This window comes from Oryzias latipes, chromosome 2 (genome assembly GCF_053564925.1).
Source record: "Oryzias latipes strain Hd-rR chromosome 2, Olatipes_Hd-rR_3.1".
Lineage (NCBI taxonomy): Eukaryota > Metazoa > Chordata > Actinopteri > Beloniformes > Adrianichthyidae > Oryzias > Oryzias latipes.
The window spans coordinates 24,925,477-24,950,113 of NC_136238.1; the positions used below are offsets into that span (position 1 = coordinate 24,925,477).

The 24,637-nt window shown below is 38.1% G+C and overlaps 3 protein-coding genes across 11 annotated transcripts in view; 1 reads left to right on the plus strand and 2 right to left on the minus strand.

Annotated features, from left to right (window-relative positions):
- Positions 1–24,637, plus strand: part of LOC144986719 (NLR family CARD domain-containing protein 3-like) — a 674,722-nt gene that overhangs the window by 389,462 nt on the left and 260,623 nt on the right. The window lies entirely within an intron of this gene.
- LOC144986673 (NLR family CARD domain-containing protein 3-like) overlaps positions 1–24,637 on the minus strand; it is a 497,154-nt gene that overhangs the window by 58,858 nt on the left and 413,659 nt on the right. The window lies entirely within an intron of this gene.
- Positions 10,421–24,637, minus strand: part of LOC144987152 (uncharacterized) — a 53,914-nt gene continuing 39,697 nt past the window's right edge. Inside the window, exons 2-3 of one of the 2 annotated variants that reach the window (XM_078936223.1) lie at positions 17,706–18,044; positions 10,421–12,515 (exon numbers count right to left, since the gene is read on the minus strand). In XM_078936223.1, the coding sequence (XP_078792349.1) occupies positions 11,002–12,515; positions 17,706–18,044 (1,853 nt within the window). In that variant the 3' untranslated portion in view covers positions 10,421–11,001. Of the gene's footprint in view, positions 12,516–17,669; positions 18,045–24,637 lie in introns of both variants that reach the window. The other variant, XM_078936220.1, reaches the window with a different exon arrangement.

The following is a 24,637-nucleotide window of genomic DNA, read 5'->3' on the forward strand; positions in this document are numbered from 1 at the left end:
TTATAGTTCAGTTTCCTTAAATCCAGGAATTACTCCCCGATTTGTAATTAAAAGGGGTATCCGACAAGGTTGTCCCATCTCGCCCAAACTGTTTATATTAGCCACTCAGTTATTAACCATCCTCATAAAACATAGTCATGATATTCAAGGTATTTCTATTTTTGAAAAGCAATACAAAATTAGTCAGTTTGCAGATGATACTGCTTTACTTCTAAAAAACGTTGCAGAGGTTGTTAAAGCTCTAAGTAGGCTTCAGTTATTTTCCAAAGCATCAGGCTTGAAGTTAAATATTTCCAAATGTGAAATCCTCCCCGTTCACTCGTGTCAGCACCAAACTATTGAAGCCATTAGGGTTGTTCATGAAGTGAAATATCTGGGTGTGTTATTGTCTAAAAACACATTAAGGAGGGAAGAAGTCAACATTACAAATCGATTGTTTGATATAAAGAAAAGTTTAAGTCGCTGGTTGACAAGAGATTTAACTGTTTTTGAAAGAAATCTGTTAACCAAAGCAGAAGGCGTCTCTAAGATTATTTATCCCTGCTATTCCTTATACATATCCCCTCCAAACATTAAGAAAGTTAACTCTATTATTTTTCAATTCATATGGAAAAACAAAACACATTATATCAAACGTTCCCAACTGGTCAAAAGTTATGATAATGGTGGCATCAATGCTCTAGATTTTGAAGCTATGGTCGGTACTTTCAGGATTAATTTTTTAAAAGCTCTTCTGGTTGATAGTAACTCCATGTGGTTTCATATCCCAAGATCCATTTTTAAACATTTAGGAGGCATAGACTTCCTTTTGAAATGTGATTTTGAAGTCAACAAGATTCCATTCATTTTGTCCAACTTCCATAAACAGGTTCTTCAGTTTTGGAAAATGATATTTATTCACAATTTTACCCCTCATGGATCAACATTATGGAATAACAGAACAGTATTAGTTGGTAGGAAATCTATATTTAAACAGGATTGGTTTGACAGAAACATTCTTTTTGTTACAGATTTAACTGACAGTGACGGTAATTTATTGACTTTTTCTTCATTTATAGATAAATACAGTCTCACCTGCAGCCTTAAAGAATTTAAAAAAGTATGTCGAGCTATTCCTGCTGCTTTGATTCATTTAATAAAGAACACTGTTTTTACTCCTCATAGAACAATTATCTCATTACCAAAATTACAGATAAATGGATGTAATTTCTTAGATTTTAAACTAAATAACAATCTTTTGAACAACTGTTTAAAAGAAAGAATTTATCATGTCCATAATCGAGCCTCTTTTAGATCTTTCTCTTATTTCAACAGCCAATCTCTGTTAGTTAAAGCACACTCAAAGTATATTAAATGGCCTGTTCTGCCCAAAGTAAAAGAAACTCATTTTAAAATAATAAATAAATATTATCCTGTCTCCGATTTTCTTCAAAGCAGATTTAAATTTGACGTGGAATCTTGCATTTTTTGTAACTCCAATGAGGAAACACTGGAACATTTGTTTTTTTCATGCGATTACTCCAAAGAGTTCTGGACTCAAATAAGGAATTGGATTAATTTAAAACTGAATATTCCCCCTTTTGGTATTTCTGATGTCATGCTGTTTATGGAAAATATTGATGATTCTTTCTCAAATTTCATTAATATCATCTTACTTTTAGGAAAATACCATATCCACTGTTGCAAGTGGAGAGGTTCCAAGCCCTCCTTCCCAGGTTTTATTAACGATTTTAAATTATATTATTCCTCACTGAAAAGATTACAATCCTCAGTAGGTGTTAAAAAAATATTTAAACAAATTTCTTTGTGGCTTTTATTCTAGTGTCTGTCCTGTGCTATCATTTGGCTCCTGTTATTTTTTATTTGTATTTTTTGTAAGTGTTTCAACACTTAATGTTTATGACTGAGAGTATTTTTTACCCCCATTAGTGTTTTTGTATTTTGTGGTGTATTCATCCTCTGCTGGAGTTTGTATGTTTTGTATTTTAAAAGTTCAATTAAAAAAAAAAAATAAAAAAAAATAAAAAATAAATGCACAAACTGCTCCTGTCTACGGAGTTCCGTTTAGGCCAAAAAGATGTTTTGGCGTCCACTGTCATGTCTTTGCCACAAACGGAACCCCAAACATGTCTGTGCAGAAAGCAAGACTTTAAAATTCACAGCTTCAGTATCATGTTTTTGTCTAAAGTACGTGGGACTACGGGCCACAAATTAGTACTTTAGGTGCAAAAAATTAGCATTTTATGGGCGCAAATTAGCTTTTTTCTACACAAATATGCGTGGTGACGTCATTTTTTAAGACGGGAACCATGACATAAAAAGTATATTAAAAAAAGCCCTTTTTGGATCATTTGACCAAGTATAAAAAGTTACAACCTGCCCACAACAGATTTTATTGTGCCACTTTTTCTTTATTGCTTGGAAAAGATTTTCTCAAATTGCAGTGTAATATTAAGTTCGTAGTCTCTCATTTCTTGCCCTGGTTTTTTGTGTCTGGGTTTTTTTTCTGTTTGTTTTCCCTTTCAGTTGTTGTTCAAATGTATGTTGTTCTATGACAAAATCTTTAATAAACATATGTTTATAAAAAAAAAAAAAAAAAAAAAAAAAAAAAAAAAAAAAGTGGCGTTTGGAGGAAGTGCGGCTACGCAGTCCGTCACTGAACACCGTCACTGCCTGGAGCTCTTTCTGGGTCCTAGTGCCCTAAAGGTTACAGCTCCTGGTTCCACAAGAAAAAAGTCAATTCTAGAGGCCACTCTGACGTCATCATCATCAAAGACAGCGTTACCTAGCAACCATACCAAGACCATAGCAGCTATAGAGGGAAACACAACAAACCATCAACGGCGGTTAAAGCAGTCAGACGTTTGTTCTGCAGCTCAGCAAAAACCTCTGCTTTAGGTTTTGGGGAGAAAAACAAAGGAAAACACACGGAGAAGGATTCTGCAAAGGAAATCCCAAGTTCTATTGGTAAGTCAGCGTCCTGGAAACATGCTTTGTTGGTTCTGAAGTGGCATGAATGCAGACTTAGATTGGTTTGTTTCCTTGGATTCTTCAGATGGATTTAAGCTGTAAATGTTGTCAGCATAAAGCAAGTTTGGACTAAACTAAAGCAGAAAGTGGCTTTGAAGATGGTCAGGAGAAATGAGGGCTTTTTTCAGGAATTCTGGGAAGAGGAGGACTTCTCCAAACAACCAGAATCTAGGAGGAGGTTTTTTCAGCATTGAGATCAGGATTTAGCATGAGCTTCAATCCCATTTTTGTTCAATCCAAATGTTTACCGTCATATTCAGGAGTTCAACTCTGAAAGCCACCATGACATCATAGACATTAAAGACCCTGTTACCTAGCAACCAAACACAACAAGCTGTAGACTATTCAAACTGGACATTTTGGGGCAACAATTCTTTTCTAACTCAAGTTTTTATGAAAAATCCAAATGATGGAAACAGATTGTGTAAAGGAAATGAGGATCTATTGGTGAGTCACAGTCCTGGAAACATGAGTTGTGCTCTGATGAAGACGCCTGATCCAAATGTGGATTTTTGAAATATTGAAGTTTCTGTGCTGTTTGCTTCCTCATGAGTCACGTCTAGATCAGGTCTGGATCCCAGTCAGAAAGTCATCAGGAAATCTGCAGATCAAACCTTCATTTACTGAAATGGAAAACATCAACTGACTTTCTACAGATTCTATTTCCATTCATCAAACTCCAACAGGAAGAAGATTTACAATCAATCAAATCTGTTGATTTCCTGACAAACGTTGTTTTCTCTTCCTGTTTGAATGTTTGATTGTTTTCAAACATGAAGAGAGTTTTTTTTCCTGTTTTTAGCTTGAAATTTCTGTTGAAATGTAAAGGTTCATTCAGAATTCCCCAGTGGACTCCTGTTGGAGGAGGGGCTTCATGAGATGCTGCTGGGGGCGAGCTTGAACACACACCGCTTCCTGGGGCCTGTTTCAGAAAGGAGGTTCAACCAACTCTGAGGTTAAACTTGAACTCTGAGTTGGTCAATCGGAAGATTAACAACTCTGAGTTTTCTGTTTCAGAGAAGCTGATCCGAGTTAGATCAATCAACTCTGAGTGGACTGATTCGGAGGTGAGCGTGCGCACCGCAACTATAAGAAGCCATTATCAATGGAGCGCAGATATTACGAGTCACCATGGCAACCGTGAAAAAAGAGGTCTGCGTATTTTTCGCCAGCTGAACTTGACGTGCTGCTGCAGAGTTACAGTGAATTTGAGCACATATTCCAGAAGAAAAGCAACACCGCTGCATCTGCAAAAAAGAGACAGTTAGCGTGGGAAAACATAGCTGTTCAAGTTAATGCCTAAGTTTGCATTTAAATCATTGTTATAAAATATTGACTGTAATAACTTTTTAAATAGCGTAAGGTGTGAAATAAAAAATGGCAATATTTAGGTGTACTTTTGAAGTGTCATTCCTGGTGTAATTGCATGAAATGCTGCATAGTGTACAGAACCAATCTGGGGGAAAATGCATTTAACGTCGGTAATGTTTAGAGGACTTTTTTGTTAACCTTCCCCTCTTGCAAACGTTGGTCAGTTTAATATTAATACATGCAATTGTGTTTTTCAAAGTGAACCTTTGTCTACCCTTGTATTGATCAAGTGGTATAGGTTTATATGGGATTAAGAAAGTAAGCAGAGCTAGAAAATTGTGTTTCCAAAAAGTAATTGTTACATTAATTTAATTCAATGTCCCTGATTTCATTTTCATGTAGATGCTATCCTGCAGGAATTAAAAGAACATGGCAGCAGCTAAAAATGAAGTCTAAAAACATAATTCAATTAGGTCAAATTTGAGCATGTCATGGATGTAGGCTTTGTTGACAATATTTGACATATGAAACATCTACATAGCAATATCTAATGTCGTTTTCATTTTGTATATGTAATTGACTGCAACGAAAAACGGTAACGCTCAAACAAAAACGAATTTGGAAATGACAAAAAATCGAGTCTAGGTCTCAAAATCCTCGCACGACGTAAATGTAATTCTCCACGAATTAATGCAGCCTCCTCGTCTATTGGGTCCTCCAAAAAAGGACAAGCCATTCTTGTCACTTAGATCGTGTGATGGAAATGTGGGCAATGAAGGTTAAAGCGAAAAATACCGCCTCGTCTTTAAAAAGGGGAGGGGACCGGCAGAAACCTTGAGTTTAGAGAATAAAACCTGCTCCCGACCAGGTTAGGTTCACAGCATAAGTAACCATGGACACTGACTAGGAGTATAAGTTACCTATCTTTCAGAAATGAGTTTGACTTACTCTGCTTTCTCTGGTTTAACAAACCTCCCATTCTAAAACGGAAAACCCAGGGTTTCCCTGATTTCAGGGTTAATGCACTCAGAGTTTACACTTAACCTCCTTTCTGAAACAGGCCCCAGGACCCACATCCATTCCATCAACAGCCAGAACATCAGTGACATCAGCGTCTGATCTTCATCACATCATCATCATCAAATAAAGTTCTTGGAAAGACCCTGTCTGCTGCAGGACCTGTGCAGGTGCATTGTGGGTAATAATGTTCTGTTTGGGATATTTGCTGGATTCTGGATGTTTACAGTTGTGTTGGTCTTGATTGTTTACCGTTGTGGTTTGGATGTTTGTTGTTATTTGTAGCACAGCTGAGTAGGTTCTTCATAGACAACATGTTGCTCTGCCAATGTGCCTTTGGGCCAACTTGATTGGGCTGTTTGGAAGAATAATGAGGATAAATGAGAGCCTCCATCAGATCATGTTTCTGCTGTTTTTCAGAACTGCATCTGAACCTGAAAGCTGTCTGTCATATTTATGCATTCTTTTTCAGTAGAAATTGATCAAAACTGCAGATTCTATTGATTTCTCCATCACATTTATGTCTAGGGGTGTAACGATACGCTAAAATCTCTATTCGGTTAAATTCAAAGTCTCATAGGGCTCGGTTCCATACATTTCGATTCGGTACGGCTGTTTAACAAATCTGCCTGATATGAACTATTTTATGAACTATTATTATATTGTTATGCATGGTGTGACTTTTTATCCTCCACTATGAAGCTGTCTAACCTGATCATGGTTGGTGATTTTAACATAGACATTAATGATGACTCTGACCTCTTTGCCAGAGGTTTCAGAGTCTCATGGACTCTTAATTCTATTCAGCATGTGTCTGGGTCCACACATGTTAAAGGTGGAACACTCAACCTTGTTTTTCATTAGGTGTGCATTTTGACTCTATTTTTTCTGAGGACATTTTTAGTTCTGACCGTCACTCTTTCCTGCACATAGAGAAGTTAGCTCTCACATGCTTAACTCCTCCTTGGCTGAGACCTTTTCAAACGCTTTTAATCTGGTCCTCTCTCTGTGCACAGATGTTAATGCACACTTTTAATAGTTACTGTCTTTCTATTTTAGATGGAGTCTGTCCCATTAAAACTAAACTGGCCCCCGTCACTAAGGTTTCCCCTTGGATAAATGACTGAATGTCTGAAACGATCTTGAAGAAAATCAAACGGTTATGGAAAAGAACTCATTTACATGTTCATCTACTTAACCTGAAGGATCTTTTAGTTTCTTTTAACAATGCTGTTAGAGATGTGAGGGCTGCTTACTTCACTAATCTCATTTCTAAAAGCTTGACTCCTCCCTCTTGAACAGTTACAACCCTATTTCTAATCCCCCATTCATGGCCAAAATTTCAGAAAGGTTTGTTAAGAATAGTTAGAAACTGCCTTTAACTTTTATTACACTACTGGTCATCATGGTTATCATCTCAAAATTATATTACATTTGAAGACAGCACAACATAAAACTATTTTCCCATAACATTCCTTCATCCTCCCTTTTCCCTTTTAGTGTGTGCTGGTGTTTGTGCTCTGGTAAATGTCCGTGAGAGCTTCAAAGAGATCTGAGACTGGAAACATCTTGACCTTGGAGCGCCTCTCCAGTGACAACATGTGGGTGTGATTTTCCCACCAATGTCCAGTGTATGATCTTCTGAATATGCAAATGCAGGGTTCTTATACCAAGCCAATCTCCCTGCCTCCGTTGTTCAGACTTTGGATGCACCATGTTCATCTGTCTGCCCCCTTCAGTTTGTACGAAGTAAAACATCCACAAAAGATAAGTAACTGTCTCTGAGTCATTTTTCATTCGTTTCTGTGTGCAGGAAACTGAAGGGTACGAACCTAACCTTTTATTATTTTACAGTCCTGTTTAGAAAATCAGTTTTCTCACAAGGTCGTTGTTACCCAGCTTATAACTGCTCTCAACAGTCATTGCATTTTTGAGCAGTTTCAGTCAGGTTTTGGCAGAGCTCTCTCCACTGAAACAGCCCTTCTCAGAGTCACTAATGTCATCCTGATGCAGAGTGATGCAGGAAAATGCTCTGTGCTACTGCTAATGGACTTGAGCACAATACATTTTTTACGCAGGTGTCTGGATTCAGTCAAGAGTTGAATGAATAATAATTGCATGAAGCAAAAACTGAGGTCCTAGTCTTTGCTCCTGACAGTGAAAAAAAGTGAAACTCCTTGTCTAGTTTCATTACACATAGATTCAGGGCTCCAGACTGCGACCAAATGGTGCCATTTTGCGACCAAAATTTGAGAGTATGCGACTGAATTTTACATCCAGTTGCACATGTGCTACCGGTAAATTTGCCTCCCCACCCTCCGTATATTTTTATACATTAAACGTGGAAGGGGCACGTCAATGATCAATGAAATAATCATTTCTGACTCAGTGACTGAACTTTTCTTGCAGGTTTCCATGCATGGATTCAGACTTAAGGAAAAAGTGGATCTTAGCTATCAAAAGAGCTAACCCAGATGGATCACTGTGGTACCAACTAGAATACAGTCTGACTATGTTAGAAACATTTTGTGGAAACACATTTAGATAACACATCTGTGTTACACAAACTGATCACTCACATGAATCAGTATAAATCTATTGCTTTTCTTTGTTTTTTTTAGGGTAAACCTATTGTTCACTTTTGGACTTTTGAATATTTATTTTATTATTATTATTATACAGTAAACCCTTGTTTTTCGCGGGGGTTACGTTCCAAAAAGAACCAGAGATAGGCCAAATCCGTGAAGTAGAAACCTCTATTTTTTTAACAATTATTATACAATTAAAACCGTATTATACATTGAAAAGAAAGAAAAAAACATTTTACAGGCTCAAGCATTTGTTTCACAAATAAAAGTACTTTAGAAAAGTTTTTTCAACAAATAACTTCTGTACTGTACTGTCAAATAATTATTTTAATCATCAATGTGAACAGAAGGCTTCAAATCGTGGAGATTAGCCCCGCCCACCGCAACCCGAGTATTGGATCAAACGGGAGAAAATTTAAAATGATTATAAAAAAAATACAAAGTACAGTCGAACAAATAGTGACTCAAGTGTATTTCACTGCTCTTCAGACTGAGCCGCTGCATCCTGACTCCACTCTGCAGTGTTTTCTTCTTCTGAAGCCCGCGGTGCAGCTGTGTTTGATCGGGAGAAGAACATGGTGATTGGCAGTTGTTGTCGCTCTTTTTTCTATGGGTTTTAGAGAAACTCGAAATTGCAAGAGAATTTGCACAAACGTAATGTAAATTTGGCAAGCTGTTTTACGTACCTGTACATATTAAACTGCAACGTTATTGATGCACAGGTAGAGAAGAAGCGGAGTGATTTTTTAGCCAACCAGAATGCAGAACACAATGCACGATGCAAATCCGTGAAGTAGCGAAACCATGAAAAGTAAACCGTGATATAGCGAGGGATCACTGTATAGGCTTATTTTTTATTATTTACTGACTTATTATTTATTTATTGTTATTATTTATTGTTTGTATTGACTTACTATTGATTTATTATTATTATTAGCTTATTGTTGGGTTTTTCTAAATAATTTAAATTACATGTCAAAGAGGTCTAAAATTTAAAAATTCTTTGTAATAATTTTATTTTGTAAGAATTCCTGCAACAATGCATTTTCATTAACGTTTGAGCTTTTAAGGCTGACTGTTTCTCTTCTTTAATAACAACAAATGATGTATCTATATATATATATATATATATATATATATATATATATATATATATATATATATATATATATATATATATATATATTATATATATAAATATAATATATTTACATAGATGTATAAATATATATGAATGTAAAATTATATTTAGTATATAAAAGCTACTTAGACACCACTAAAAATCAATAGAAATCATTGTCATGTGGGCGTTGTCGAACTCACCAAGATGGCGTCGCGCTCAGCCACCGTCGGCCAGTCTTCTAAGGCGGGCGTGTCTCCTCTAGTGATATAACTCATTGGTTACTGCAGCACACCGCTCCCGCGGGAGTCGGGTCAGCTGAGGAGAATAAATGTCCCCCACCTACATGTGTGACAGCTAACGGGGCTTTAACATTAAACATGTGCGATTTAGTCTTAGACTCACTTAAAGCACGTGGGGAAAATGCAACGATAGACGTGTTTGAGATGAACCAGCGCCTCGCCTGAATCGTTAGCGAGACCAGGCGGCGGGGGGTGAAGACGAATCTGCAGCGAAGCTGAAGGAGAACAGGAAGTTGGAGTTGTCCTTTACTATGCCTCTACCCCCTTAGTATGATCTGTTATTATATATATTTTTTTTATTTGAATGTTTTGTAATGTATGCAGCCTTTTTTTAATCAATAGGTATTTTAAATTATTTTAATTGATCACTCAACAACAAAAATCATCAGGACACATGTCCCATAATGCATTGTTTTGTAGTTTGTAAGGCAGCTTTCAGTCAGTTCAGTACAAAATTTCCAGCTATGTTCGCTCAGGTTGGGGTCTTGCTCCCACCCCTTTCTCGTGATATTTTTGTGACGATTGACAGGTGATGTATGAGCAAAAACAAAAATATATGTCTTAAACCAGGTGATCTGCGTTGAATCCACCTGGGTGATCTCAAACACGCTTATTGTGCGTCTTGGCTGCACTTATTTGGTGCCACCAAGATGAATTTCCATCCGTTTCGTTTACTATTTGTACTGTCATGACAGTGATGGTGCTGTCAGTTTACCTTCTTGTTGCATTTTCAAAAGTGCAGAATAGAATGTGACACTGAATTTGAAACGGCACATTGTAATTTCTGCATCTATTATTAAAGTATTTATTAGAAATACAATGGAAATAAGTAGATTTGGTTAGCATGTTGATTTACGGTATGCGCCCCTAAATTTCCTGGTTGTGCCCCTAAAATTTTCAGTTGGGGGCCACAGTGCTCCTAGTGAAAAAAGTTAGTCCTGGAGCCCTGAGATTGAAATGTATTGATCCTTTGCTTTTTTGCTTTTGATAATTGTGGCTTAGAGAACAAGAAAACCTAAAAAAGCTGTCCAAGAAGGTCAGGATAAGACAAGACAAGACTTTATTGAACCCATGAGGGAAATTCAATTGTTACAGCAGCCAAACAAGAAATATAGCAGTTAGAGAGACAAATAGTCAGTAAAAATTAAAATAGTAATAAAAGTTGAAGTAAAAGTACACGTCATAACTAAATAAGTAAAACAAGCAGCAGTTTCAACAGTCCTAAACTGTGTCATTTTATAGTCTAACTGCTGTTGGGACAAAGGACCTCCTGTAGCGAATCATATATTAAAAGAACCAGTTTTTTTGTGAAACCTTCATTTCTACACATTCAAAACTCCCTTGTGCCTCCCTCTAATTTAGTTACTGCATCAATATGGTATGGAGGCCATCAGCCTGTGGCTCTGTGTACATGAAATGAAAGCTCAGGTTGCTATGGAGTTCATTAGAACATTGGGGTTTCCCCCCAGAAGTTTTGAGCATTAAAAACTTAGTTTAACATATTTAATTTTTCTGAGATACAGAACTTTTCCCTCCTGTAAAATAAAGTCTTTGACTGTGGAACAGAGGTTGAGAGGTCGACCTCTTATCAGAAAAGTTTAGAATTTAGAGTTTACACTAAATCCTTACATTATTAAGAAAAAGTTCTCATGTGTGTGTTGACACCAGATACATGACTAAAACTCTTTTTACATTCTTTACAAGAAAAAGGCTTTTCTCCTGTGTGAGTTCTCATGTGTATTTTGAGATTACATACACGACTAAAACTTTTTTTACATTGTTTACAAGAAAAAGGCTTTTCTCCTGTGTGAGTTCTCATGTGTGTTTTCAAAGTAGATACATCACTAAAACTTTTGTTACATTCTTTACAAGAAAAAGGCTTTTCTCCTGTGTGAGTTCTCATGTGTGTTTTGAGATTAGATACACGACTAAAACTTTTTTTACATTCTTTACAAGAAAAAGGCTTTTCTCCTGTGTGAGTTCTCATGTGTAATTTGAGATTACATACACGACTAAAACTTTTTTTACATTGTTTACAAGAAAAAGGCCTTTCTCCTGTGTGAGTTATCATGTGTGTTTTCAAAGTAGATACATCACTAAACCTTTTGTTACATTCTTTACAAGAAAAAGGCTTTTCTCCTGTGTGAGTTCTCATGTGTGTTTTGAGATTAGATACACGACTAAAACTTTTTTTACATTCTTTACAAGAAAAAGGCCTTTCTCCTGTGTGAATTCTCATGTGTTGTTTGAGAGTAGATACAACACAAAAACTTTTTTTACATTCTTCACAAGAAAAAGGCTTTTCTCCTGTGTGAATTCTCATGTGTGTTTTGATACCAGATCTGTGACTAAATCTTTTCTCACAGTCTTTACAAGAAAATCTCTTATCTTCTGCATGGATTCTTGCGTGAATTCTGAACAGAGATATGTTACTAAATCTTTTATCACATTCTTTACAGATCTTTACACATCTTTTATCAGGCCCAGTTTCCATGTAGTCAGACGGGTTAGTAATTATTCTTAAGTTTTTACCAGACCTGATAGATGAAAGTTTCTCTTCTTTTTGAGATTTTTTGTATTTTTTACCAAGATTTGCCTTCTTGGGATTTTTTCTATCATCAGAATCACACTGACCTGCTGACAAGTGAGAGCTGTCCACACTTTGGACATGACTTCTGTCTCTTTTCTTCCTCTGATCTTTGTTCTGTGGGCCTGTCTCTTCATCTGTAGTTGATGTTGATTCTGTCTCTTCATCTGTAGTTGATGTTGATTCCCTGTCTTCATCTGTAGTTGATGTTGATTCTGTCTCTTCATCTGTAGTTGATGTTGATTCTTCATGTTGGTTTCCTTCTTCATCCTGACTATCAGTTACATTAAAGCTCCGCTGATTGATTAGATCTGCTTCATTGTACTCATCTTCCTCATAAGTAGGAATCTCCATCAAGGTATCAGTCTCCTGCTTCAGATCAAGCTGATCTTCATCCTGACTGATGCAGAGTTCCCCTGGTTCCTCTTTCATCTGTGGAGCTTCTGGTTCCTCCTGCTCCTCTTTAATCTGTAGAGGCTCTGCTTCATCCAGTTCCACTCTGAAGTTCCTCTGCTGGATGCAGAGATCTTCCTCTTCAGTCATCAAACACTGGGGGAAGGCTGCAAAAACACAAGTAGAGACCCTTTTATATGTTATGGTGACTATATGTATTGTTAAGTATCAATACAATTTTAAATAGAATCATTCAGAATATGCACAATGAAAAACTTTTAATGTTTTAAAATAATCTTGTTTTCTTTAGCAAAACAGTATAAAACTGTCCTCTAGACCTGCTCCCTATAAGGAGAGCCGTTTCAGTCAATAACTTCTGGCCCAGTTATATAGCAGTGTTAGAAATAAGGAAAAGGCAAGTAAACTGGGTTGTCCTCCCCAATTTTTGGTTTTCCTTCGATACCAATATTCAACAGCAACGAAACCTACTCAGATGTCAGTACTTACATCTTTATTTCTTCTATACATCTAATATCAACTGCCTCTTATTATGGACATTTAACACTAGAACGCCCAGGATTTGTCACTCCCCCTGCAGCGTCCAGAGCACAGCCAAATGGCTGGGTGGCTCAAAATGACTAATTCAACAGCCTTCAATTAGCCACCTTTCAGTTGTAAATGCAGCACCAACTACCTGATCATCTGGATGAAGACATGTCCTAGCTAACCATATTCTTTACTCAGATCAGGGTGGGGGAGGTTTTTCTGCTTCAAAGAGCCTCCAAGCTCTGACAAACTTTGACTCACAGTTTGTCAACTGAAAAACCAAGATGCTTTATTTTTACTACCCTGAGCAGACATTGAAAATTATCCTGGAGCAAGTCAACCCATTTGACTCTGAGGGAGAAGAGATAGTCCTTCAGCTGGACTCAGACTGATCTTTCTTTTGATAAGATTTCATGAACATCTTGTTCTCATTTGCTGATTCTAGCAGTTGTCTATCCATTTATTTTCTGTGCCTGCTCATCCTGGTCAGGATCACAGGGGTCTGCTGGAGCACATCCCAGCTAGTCACAAGCAACTGGGGAGGGGTACACCCTGGATGGGTCACCAGTCCATTGCAGCGCCACATAGATAAATAACCAGGCACACTTACATACACACCTAAGAGAAATTTAGTCATTTAATTTAACCACATGTTTCTTGGACTGGGGAGGCAAAGGAGGCCAATTTGACATGTTTTGGAATTTATAGTTTCAACTAGAATTCAACAAAAAACAAACAAAAAAAAAACAAGTGAAACAACATATATCTTTACATTGCTGAAGGTTTTCATTGCTCAGATCTCAGAAATCAGATCACAGATGAGGAGATTTCATTGCCATCAGAAAAGAGAGGACGACAGAGAGGAGACACACTGTGCCAACAGAAATAGCAAAAGATGGCACGATGTGGCATTCAGAAAAGGTTGGGAGGCCTCTCCATCACAGCACAATTGAATGTTACACTGCTGAGGAAGAGCCTACTGCTTTGGTCAGAAGTACGGTGTCGACTCGCTTACAGAGTTTTCTGTGTTTCCTCACTCTGAACATGCTTCAGACTATTCGGGACTGTACTCAGTAGCGGTTCTAGGCACGGGCCGTCCGGGCGGTGGCCTGGGGCGGAAAACTGAAGGGGGGCGGCACCGGCGGCTCAGCCCTTGTAAAATATTATATGCACCACTATTGGTTTACTTATGTCACAGTTTGTGAGTTTGTAACAGCCTGAACCTGGCCGCGCCGCCGCCCTCGCCCCGCAGCTGTGCGCTCTCCTGTCTTTGAGAAGTAGACACAAATGTGTGTGAAGAAGAAGGGAGGGGGCGCGGGGGGAGCACGGAGCACCACCGCGTTTGCGCATGCGCAAAACCTGGCGGGCTCATCTTTCAGGGGAGGCGACGGTCGCGGGCTTGATGAAAAAAATAAAAGTAAAAACTGCGACTGCGCCGTCATGTAGCGAATCAGCGCCCCTGGCTATAGCTGCACGCGCTCCTGCTGGAAATGTGTGAAGAAAGGGGGGGGGGGGGGGGGGGGGGCTGCGGGGAATCAGTTCAATTGTGGGACGCTTCCAAATTAAGTGGCTAGGTGGGGACAAGGGCGGGGGTTTGAATCTACTTCATAAAACCTTTTTATAAGTCAGTCATAAGGTGACATTCTATAACCTACACTTTAATAAAGGTATAGAAAATATATTCTGCTTTTTTTGGGTTAATTTTGTGTGAAATGCCCAGATGAAAAAATGGCAACACAAAACAATGCTGTCACTAAGGTGACAGTTGGTTCAGTCGACGGACTTGATGTCTTCTTCGTGACGTGAGGACATTTATGCCAAACAAACGCCAAAAACATCTAAAATATGGAGAAAAAAAGGTCAAAGCCATCTGGTGCCCAATTTAGAAAGAAAAGAAAAGAAGAAGAGGAGAAAAGAGATAAAGAAAAGGGTAAGTCCTCACAGCTTGATGCATGTCTTTTCTAAATTCTAATGCTACCTGCCCTACAACAACGTTGCCGATGAAAACTTTATTTTGGTCGATGACCAACACTGAAGTAGGCCCAAATGTTGCAAATAGCGTCATTTTTTTTTTTTTTAGATTTTATTCTTAAAAATTTGTTCTGCCTTAACTTGTAACATTAGTTATGATTCATGTGTCTGTCTGCTCTGCTGTAACACAAAGGTTTTGTTGGGTTTTGCTGTTGTATACTAGTTCATAATGTTAAAAAAGCTGTGATGGTTACACAGCATGCTGCTGCTGCCATAAGATGCTAATGGGGCAAATAATTTGAGATTGGTCTTAAATTTAATAATCGTTTGTGGCAGCCTAAACGTTTTCCCAATGTTTTTTTGACATTTAACTGGGGATTTAGGGGTTAATTTTGAGCCTGCATATGAAGTTTATTTTTTATTTGTTTTACAAATGTGGGATTATATTTTTAGCCAATAGAATTTCCATAAATCTGTAGGTAGTTTTAAAAATGAATATTTACCATTTACTGCAAATCTATGGGGACAAAACATAATTCAACAGGTCATAACTGAAAATTTTCCAATCAAAGGATTGAAGACGGAAAACATGAGCTAATTTTTCTTCTCTGAAGTAGAGATCGATATAGAACATGACAATTTAAATTTCCAATTCATAAATGTTTTTAAAATATTTATTTTATATTATTTATTTAATATTGATTTAATATTTCTTAGCTAACTGTATTTTTGCCATGCTTATGGTCTTTTATTTTTTGTGTTCTGATAACTATTATAATGCTGTTCAGAATTCTGACATCTTTTGTATCCACTTCTTAATTTCAATGACAATATAACATGTCAGTTGACAAAGACAAACAAAGTTCTGTTGTGACTATGGGGGGGGGGGGGGGGGGGGGGGGGGGGGGCTGGGGAGGGTCTCGCCCGGGGAGTAATTCAGGGTAGAACCGCCACTGACTGTACTGTTCAGCATGAACGTCAGACAGAAGATGACAGCTGGTTCATGGCCCTCCCTGAACTAATGGGGTTCATTGCAATCCTCCTTGTGAGGGGGGGATAAAACGTCCATCCATGCAAAACCCAAGATGGTTGGCGAAAATGGGAAATCCACTGATCTAAAAAAACTATGGTCAAAAACCACTTCAAAGATATCATGCAGCACACTACAACTGAGTGAACTACAAATACGTTTCAAAAGAAAAAAATATGTTTTTTTTCCTGACTTTTAATGAGAAGTGATCTCTTGAGGTGTAAATGGAGAAACGGCAGCGAGACGGCTGCAAAGAGACTGTTGTCAACAAAGTGCAATATCTGAGGAAAGACCATTCTGTAAAAATCAATCTCTAAAAAAAAAGAAAAGCATTTCTACATTAATATGGTAATGAAGACTCGTCAGCATATTTATGCTACAATCAATATTTTGTGAGAAAGTCAATATTTATTTTATTGTATATATTTTATTAGGCCTGCACAATATACCGCAAATTTATCGTTATCGCGACATCAAACTGTGCAATATGCATACCGCAAAAGACTGTGAAAATTGCTATAAATGGTTAACTTAAATATGCTAAAACAATCTTATGGCAGCTTGAAATATTTAACAAATCAAATGAACCCATTTTTGCATTTAACCAACTGGATGGACCCTTTTACGTTGTTGACCAATCAGATATAAGCCCTTTTATGTTTGATGTTTGCCTCCCATGCCGACAAGGGTCATTTGGAGTATAATTTTAAAACAATGAAATGGGAATGATGTTTTTGGTTATTTTACTAATAATTTATATAGCGCAAATTATATCATTATCGCAATATTAATCACCAATATCGCAAGTTTTCCTCATATCGTACAACCCTATATTTTATCAAATTTTAATAGAGAAATGACTCATAATAAAGAAGCTCAATAGCCTATAGGTAGTAACAACACAGAGTGAATGGACCCCTTATGACCCCATAGGGGGGAAAAGTCAAGTCTAAAAATACAAACAGACGACAGATCAAATGGTTCTTTTAGTGTTAAAGGATCCAGACTCTTGATCTCCACTGAAGCTATGACTGTGAAATGTCATTCCACAGACAAACCATCAACAAAATGATCCTGATGCTGCTGAGGTTCTCATGGAAGTGAAGCAAATCTCAGCAGAGATGCAGTTTTTCTAAACTGAAATCACTGACATTAAACAGCCTGAACATTCATGGAGCTGAACTGGACACAGAAAAACCTCCCTGTTGTGTTTCCACCCACCAATGAGGAGCAGTTTGATGAAGATGAAGCTGCACTGGAGGAAGAATCAGTCCAGAAAAGATGGAGAACAATTCTGACACTAAGCAGTTTTTCACTGATGTGTTCAGGTTTGAATCTTTTCTGTCTGCAGATCCATGAGCAGGACCTTGTCTTTGGGTTTTAGCTTGAAATGTAGTTTTGGAAATAGAATCTGTCTGAATGTCTGGAATTGGAGACATGGAGACATCAAAGAGGTTTAGATGGATTTTGGGTTTGACAGAGAAATCTGCTGAAAAGAACTGAACTACAAACTTAGAACCACAGACGACAAGACAGATTGTACTTTTTTATCTGCTAACAATTTTCTCTTTGATCTGTTAAGGTTTCCTGTTTGCTGGAGGGACTAACTAAGATCATATGATTTGAAGAATGTTGTCGGCTGCACTGACCAACAATGTCTTCTGTCTTTTCAACTGGAAGAGACAGAAGAGACTCTTCCAGGACACGCCGTTGATGGACTGCATGTTTGGAGAGCTTGAAGCTCAAGATAGAACCGTTGTTGAAGTGAACATACCGATGGTGTGGAGATGAAGATCAGAGTCACGCTGACCTGCTGACATGTGAGAGCTGTCCACACTTTGGACATGACTTCTGTCCCTCCTCTTCCTCTGATCTCTGTTCTGTGGGTCTGTCTCTTCATCTGTAGTTGATGTTGGTTCTTCATGATGGTTTCCTTCTTCATCCTGACTATCAGTTACATTAAAGCTCTCCTCTTCCTCTTTAATCTGAGAAGGTTCTGGTTCCTCCTCTTCCTCTTTCATCTGTGGAGGTTCTGGTTCCTCCTGTTCCTCTTGAATCTGTGGAGGTTCTGGTTCCTCCTGTTCCACTCTGAGGTTCCTCTGCTGGTTGCAGAGATCTTCCTCTTCAGTCATCCAATGTTGGGGGAGGACTGCAGGGACACAAACACAACAAGGAGCCTTTTATACGTTTCCAGGACTTTGGGGTTTGTTCAAGCGTCAAAAAACTCTGATCATTGGAGAAAATGTCTGAGGAGTCTGGAGGACCAGAAGAAACTAATGGAAACAATAAATATAGATGCCATTAATTTATTTAATAAATGTGTCATTAATTTCTTAAAATTGGAGATAAATAATCAAAAGTGTCATTAAAAGTGTCAATATTTAATTAAAATTCAATGCTAAATGATTTACACCGGTCACACTTACAAGTTCCTCTAATATTCTCTATTCTATTCTATTCTATTTTTTTGTTCTAAGCTGCATATTTTGTCACAGAGTGTAATTGTAAAATGAAGCTTTTTAAATTGTGTGCGTTTAATGTTAAAGTTGTCCTTGTTGGTCTCCCATAAGCCCTTTTCTTTGGTCTACTTTTCTGAGAAAACAGTCGACTCTTTATAATCTACAAAATCGTGCACTCTGCCAGTCAACCACACTAACGGCTACGTATGTAAAGATCTGCTGGCTTCAGCTGCTCAATAAACCCGTTCTGAACTGCCTGGTTGGAATGAGGTTTCATGAGTGAATGTTTCATTTTGACGTGCGCTTTTTTTATTCTTCATGTTGTGATATGTCTCACATACTATCAGTGATGAAAGTCAGGCAAGGAAAAAATCCCTGAACTTTTCTTTGAGCGATATGGCGGACACAGAGCGAAATTTTGGAAAAATACGTGGTCTTAGATGCATTCTGGTGCATTCTGGCAGCTAGTTATTCACTTCTTTATCAAGAAACTAAGACTAATTGGAGCATCATGATTTGTCATTCAAACCCCTAGTTTGACTCTCCATTAAGGACTTGCTGGTCCTAAAAAAGAATTTGGAAAATTGCTCAAAGTAACACAATCCTACAATCTACGCTTTTCCTTAAAGCTGCAAAACATACAATTGCTAAAATATAGTAACATCAAAGCCCCAAATGGCAAAAAGAACACCAGTAACTATGATATTCTATGAAAATACCTCAGTTATTTATACATTATTTCTGCTTTAGAAATGACTGATGTACAACATCCACTTGCACTGTTTTCTCAAACTATAATTACATCAAAATATGGGATCTGCTTTAAACTATAATTCTATAACATAATACATCAATTCTTTAACACCAATACTAAGTAATCTGGGAAATATCAAAACAAACATACAAACTAAACAAAACATTGTAAACATTATTTTTTAAGGGAGTGCGGGTCCAAACCATCAAATACTTATAATTAATGTTAACTATACTGAACTAAATCATGGTAATTAGGAAATACAAATAAATTAGATAGAGAAATGTATTCAAAATAAAAACTGAAACTCAAAACTAAAATTGAAATTATTTCAAAATGTGGTTTTGAGATTATTTTACACAAAAAAATATTTGACCTACACTACCTTAAAAATCTTTTTTTTTTTCCAGCCAAGACCACTTCAATTTGTTTTTTATCGTCTTCTCACAACCGGTGCATAACCTAAGAATCATTGGTAAAATAACAATAAAAAGAATTGCATATTAGAAACAAAGATAATAATAGTCCTTACAAGAAAATAAATAATTAAATATGTAAATAAATACCTCAATTAATAAATAGATGAATAATAAAAGACATAAGGAATGATCAAAGTCATATAAAAGCCAGACTAAAAAGGTGGGTCTTGAGCCTCTTCTTAAAAACCTCTACAGTCTCTGCGGCCCTGAGGCTCTCCGGCAGGCTGTTCCACAGGCGAGGACCGTAATGGCAGAACGAAGCCTCACCATGTGTCTTGGTCCTTACCTTAGGGACAACTAAGAGGCCAGTGCCAGAGGACCTCAGGGTCCGCGAGGGTTCGTATTTTAAAATAATATCATTTAAATAAGAGGGCCCAAGACCATAAAAACATTTGTAAACCATTAAAAGAACTTTAAAATCAATCCTGAAACGCACAGGGAGCCAATGCAGCGATTTTAAAACCGGTGTAATGTGTTCCTGCCCCCTGGTCCTCGTCAGAACTCGTGCCGCTGAGTTCTGTAGAAGTTGTAGATTTGAGATCGACTTTTGGGGTAAACCAGAGAGCAGGGCATTACAGTAATCTAAACGACTAAAAATAAAAGCATGCATTAGCACCTCTGTGCTGGCAAGAGAGAGGAACGGGCGGACTCTGGCAATGTTCTTGAGATGATAAAATCCTATTTTCACAATGTTTCTGATGTGAGGAGTAAAATTCAGCTCAGAGTCAAAAAGAACGCCCAGGTTTCTCACACACTGAGAAGACTTAAAATTCCTAAGTTTGGGTAAAATCATCTCTCTCTTGTCTTCAGGACCAATGATTAAAACTTCAGTTTTGTCCTGGTTGAGCTGCAAGAAGTTTTCTGCCATCCACAGCTTTATATCTAAAATGCAGTTTAAAAGAGTGTTGACAGGTTCAAGGTCATCAGGAGACACGGCGATGTAAAGCTGTGTATCATCAGCATAGCTGTGAAAGTCAACGCCGTGTCTCCTGATGACATCCCCAAGAGGCAACATATACAAGTTAAAAAGTATTGGACCCAAGATTGAACCCTGGGGAACCCCACAACTTATTTCATGGACTCCTGAGGAACGAGTATCCATACTTACAAAAAAGTGTCTATCTGTGAGATAGGAGCGAAACCAGTTAAGAGCAGTTCCTGAGAGGCCGACCCGACTCCTAAGTCTGTCAATTAAAATCTGGTGATCCACTGTATCAAAGGCGGCACTCAGATCCAGCAGCACCAGAACAGAAAGTTTCTGCGAGTCATAATTATGTCTGAGATCATTTAAAATTTTTAAAAGGGCCGTCTCAGTACTGTGATTTGTCCTAAAACCAGACTGACACTTTTCAAGAACATTATGTTCACTTAAAAAATCATGTAATTGAATAAAAACAAGTTTCTCAATAATTTTTCCTAAAAATGGTAAGTTGGATACAGGTCTGTAATTGTCCATGATCTTTGGGTCCAAGTTACTCTTCTTCAGAAGGGGCCTCACCACCGCCGTCTTACAGGCAGAGGGGAAGACCCCCGTCTGAAGAGAGCAGTTAGCTATGTTTAAAATCTCTGACTCAAAGAATTTATAAAATGCTTTAAAAAGAGAAGTAGGAATAGGGTCTAAAAGGCAGGTTGTAGTGTTTGCTTGGGAAAAAACTCGACCAAGCATCTCTGCATCAACCAGGACAAAACTCTCCAGTGTTTCCTCAGGTAAAGACAATGCCACTGACCTGCTAGGATTACTGTCATGTACCGGTTGAAGGTTTGATCTAATAGCATTGACTTTACTCCTGAAGTGGTCAGCAAAGTCCTCACATGCAGTTTGTGAGTGAGGCATGATAGATTTATTAAAATCTTTGTTTAATAAAAAATCAATAGTCTTAAAAAGAAACCGGGGGTTGTGTTCATTGTTTGAGATGAGATTTGAAAAATAAAGTGTCCTTGCCTGTTTAACAGCGTGGTTGTAGGTTTTTAGCTGATCCTTAAAAAAGTCATAATCGACTGTTAAATTAGTTTTTCTAAATTTTCTCTCTGCTCTCCTACAAATTCTCTTCAGATTTAAAATATCACCGTTTCTCCAAGGCATCTTCGGTTTATGTGTCAAGATTTTTGTTTTCATTGGAGCGGCTGAATCAATGGCAGACTTAAGTCTGTCGTTAAAATCATCAGTCAGAGAATCGCAGGACAAAGGTAAAATCTGAGCAGGAGTTTGTTTTAAAATGTCAATAAAATGTTCTGCCACTTCAGGAGTTATATATCGCTTCATCACAGTTCTCACCGAGGCCTCTTGCTGGATAAAACCAGTCACCTTAAAAAACACACAATAATGATCTGACACAGCCAAGTCAACAACAGAGGACACACCAGCAGACAGGCCGTAGGTGACGACCAAGTCCAGGGTGTGTCCTCTGTTGTGAGGCGGCTGTGCCACATGCTGGGTAAAATCCATACTATTTAAAAGATTTAAAAATTCAGAGGCAAAAGGATCATTCGTGTTGTCAATATGAATGTTAAAATCTCCAGTTATTAAAATCCTATTGTGCCTCAGAAGAATGACAGATAAAAGTTCAGAAAAATCTTGTAAAAAACCAGAGGGAGGACTTGGTGGTCTGTAAACAGTCACTGCTAAAATAGGTGGATTGCTGAACAGGAAGGAATGATGCTCAAATGAAGGATAATCAGTTAAAATAATGGTTTCCATTTTTAAACCTTGTTGAGCAATTGATGCTGTTCCACCACCTCTTTTACCTTCCCTTACAGAAAATAAAAAATTAAAATTAGGTGGAGAGGCCTCAGTGAGAGTAGCTGGAGCATCAGTACCAAGCCAGGTTTCAGTTAAAAGCAAGCATTTTAAATCATGGTCAACAATCAGATCATTAATTATAAAAGACTTGTTAGAAAGAGATCTGATGTTAAAAACAGCCATATTCAGTGTGGCAGGTGAAACCAGTGATTTTGCAGTTAATTTTGGTTCTGTATTTGGTGCTATGTGAATAGGACGGAGACATCTGACAGAAGGAATGGTTGACTTTGAATGTGAACGTTTGTGATCTCTGCTCGTGATGTGTACTGGAATAAAGGATATGGAGGGAATGTGTGTGGTTTGATCGAACCGTCAGCTGGAAGGAGCAGTGCAGGAGAGGAGGGTGATTTCTATGTTCATCCCCAGAAGATGGGAGCCTTTATGGTTTGGGTGTAAGCCGTCTGGTTTGAAAAGGTTTGGTCTATTGTAAAATGTGGTGAAATTGTCAACGTAATGGATATTTAGGGAGTGACAGTAACTTTTTAACCAGATATGGAGCTGACGGATTCGAGAGAATTTTGTGTCTCTGTAACGGGGTGAAGGTAGTGGTCCACAGGGCTCGACATAGCCATTTGTCCGCTGGCCCGGTCCTGTTTTTCGAGCAGTGCGGACCACAAGACTTTACTTTTCACTTGTCCGCTCGGGCCACTAAAATATTTAACGGTTTATATATTCTTCACCTTTTTCAATAAAGTAAATTTTGCGAAAACGTGTAGATTTACCTCGTCTTCATAATTTAGTTTTTCTGCTAGTCCTGTGTTCAGACTTCAAGGGTTTCTATGGGAAACCTTTGATCACTTCTCCTTCTCTCCCGCCTGCGCGCGCTCGGCTTTCACTGCCGAGCACCACGCGGCACGCGCTCACTACTTTTTTTTTTTCAAACTTTATTGAATGTAACAATTCAATACAAAACAATGTTAAACAGCAACAACGAAGGAACAAGCCAGTGGGTTATTATTACATTTGATTATAAATCCGACACCGTCACTGAAGAGAGACTGAAGCATGTCAGAGATGTGGAAGACATGGCAGGAATAGATAGGAATATGTTGGATGGAGTAGTGGGTATAATTAGTAGTATGGACAGCAAGATATTTAATGAATGCATTGAAGATGAAACTGTATCCACTAAGCTTTAAGCTGAATGTCAAAGAATCAAAGGCAACTCCAAATACCTGAATCTCAGACTCAAATGCAGTAGAATGTTAAACTACTTAATTTTGTTTTTCTTTACAACACTGTAAGCAGTAAGTATTTCTAGTTAGCTGAATGATCTCAGTTAGACCTGCACAATATGAGGAAAACTCGCGATATGCGATATCAGAGATTAAAATTGCGATAACGATATAATTTGCGGTATATAAACAAACAGCAAAATAACCAAATAACCATTCCCAGTTTAAAAATTATACTCCAAATGACCCACGTTGACATAGGTTACAAACATCTAACATAACAGGGCTCCATCTGATTGGTCAACAATGTGAAGGCGTCCATCCGATTGGTCAAATGCATTAAGGGATTTATTTGTTTCGTTAAATGGTTCAAGCTGCCATTAGATTGTTTTAACACATTTAAGGTTTATGATTTATTGCGATATTTGCCGTTAGAAGCACCATGAAAACTTCTGAACTAGTGTTACCTACTACACTGCAGTGCTCTCTTCAAAACATCTGAAACAGACTAGAGCAGATTTAAGTTTGATATGGTCTATTTTCAGTCATTGAAAAGTGTAGAAATAAGTGATGTCACCAGAATGCACCAAATTGCACCATATTAAAAGTTTCCAGGGGGGGCATGCCCCCAGACCCCCCTAAAGTTGCAAGCACCTGCGGAGCGGCGGGTCCCGCTATGCGCGGTGTCGGGCCAGTAACTTTCAGGCAGGGCCAGTAAGTTTCAAAAACTACTGGCCCTGTGGGCCAGTGCAAATTTCTGGGCTATGTCAACCCCTGGGTCCAGATATAATGCATTGTAAATTTAACTGCTGGATGTGATGAATAAGGTGGATGAAGTCCGCTTTCAAAGTCTCAGATTGCTGGAATTTAATGTCATTGGTACCTGCGTGGATTATGATGGTTGAGGCCGAGGGGGGTTTACTGGTGAGATGATTGTGGATGTCCTTTACTGATGCCCCTGAGATGGAGTGTGTGTGGCACCTCTTGATGCCGACTTGCCGGATCATAGAGTCTCCCAGGATGAGAACTGGACGGGGCGCTGATCCCGGATCCGGTGCGGGGCTCCCATCACTGA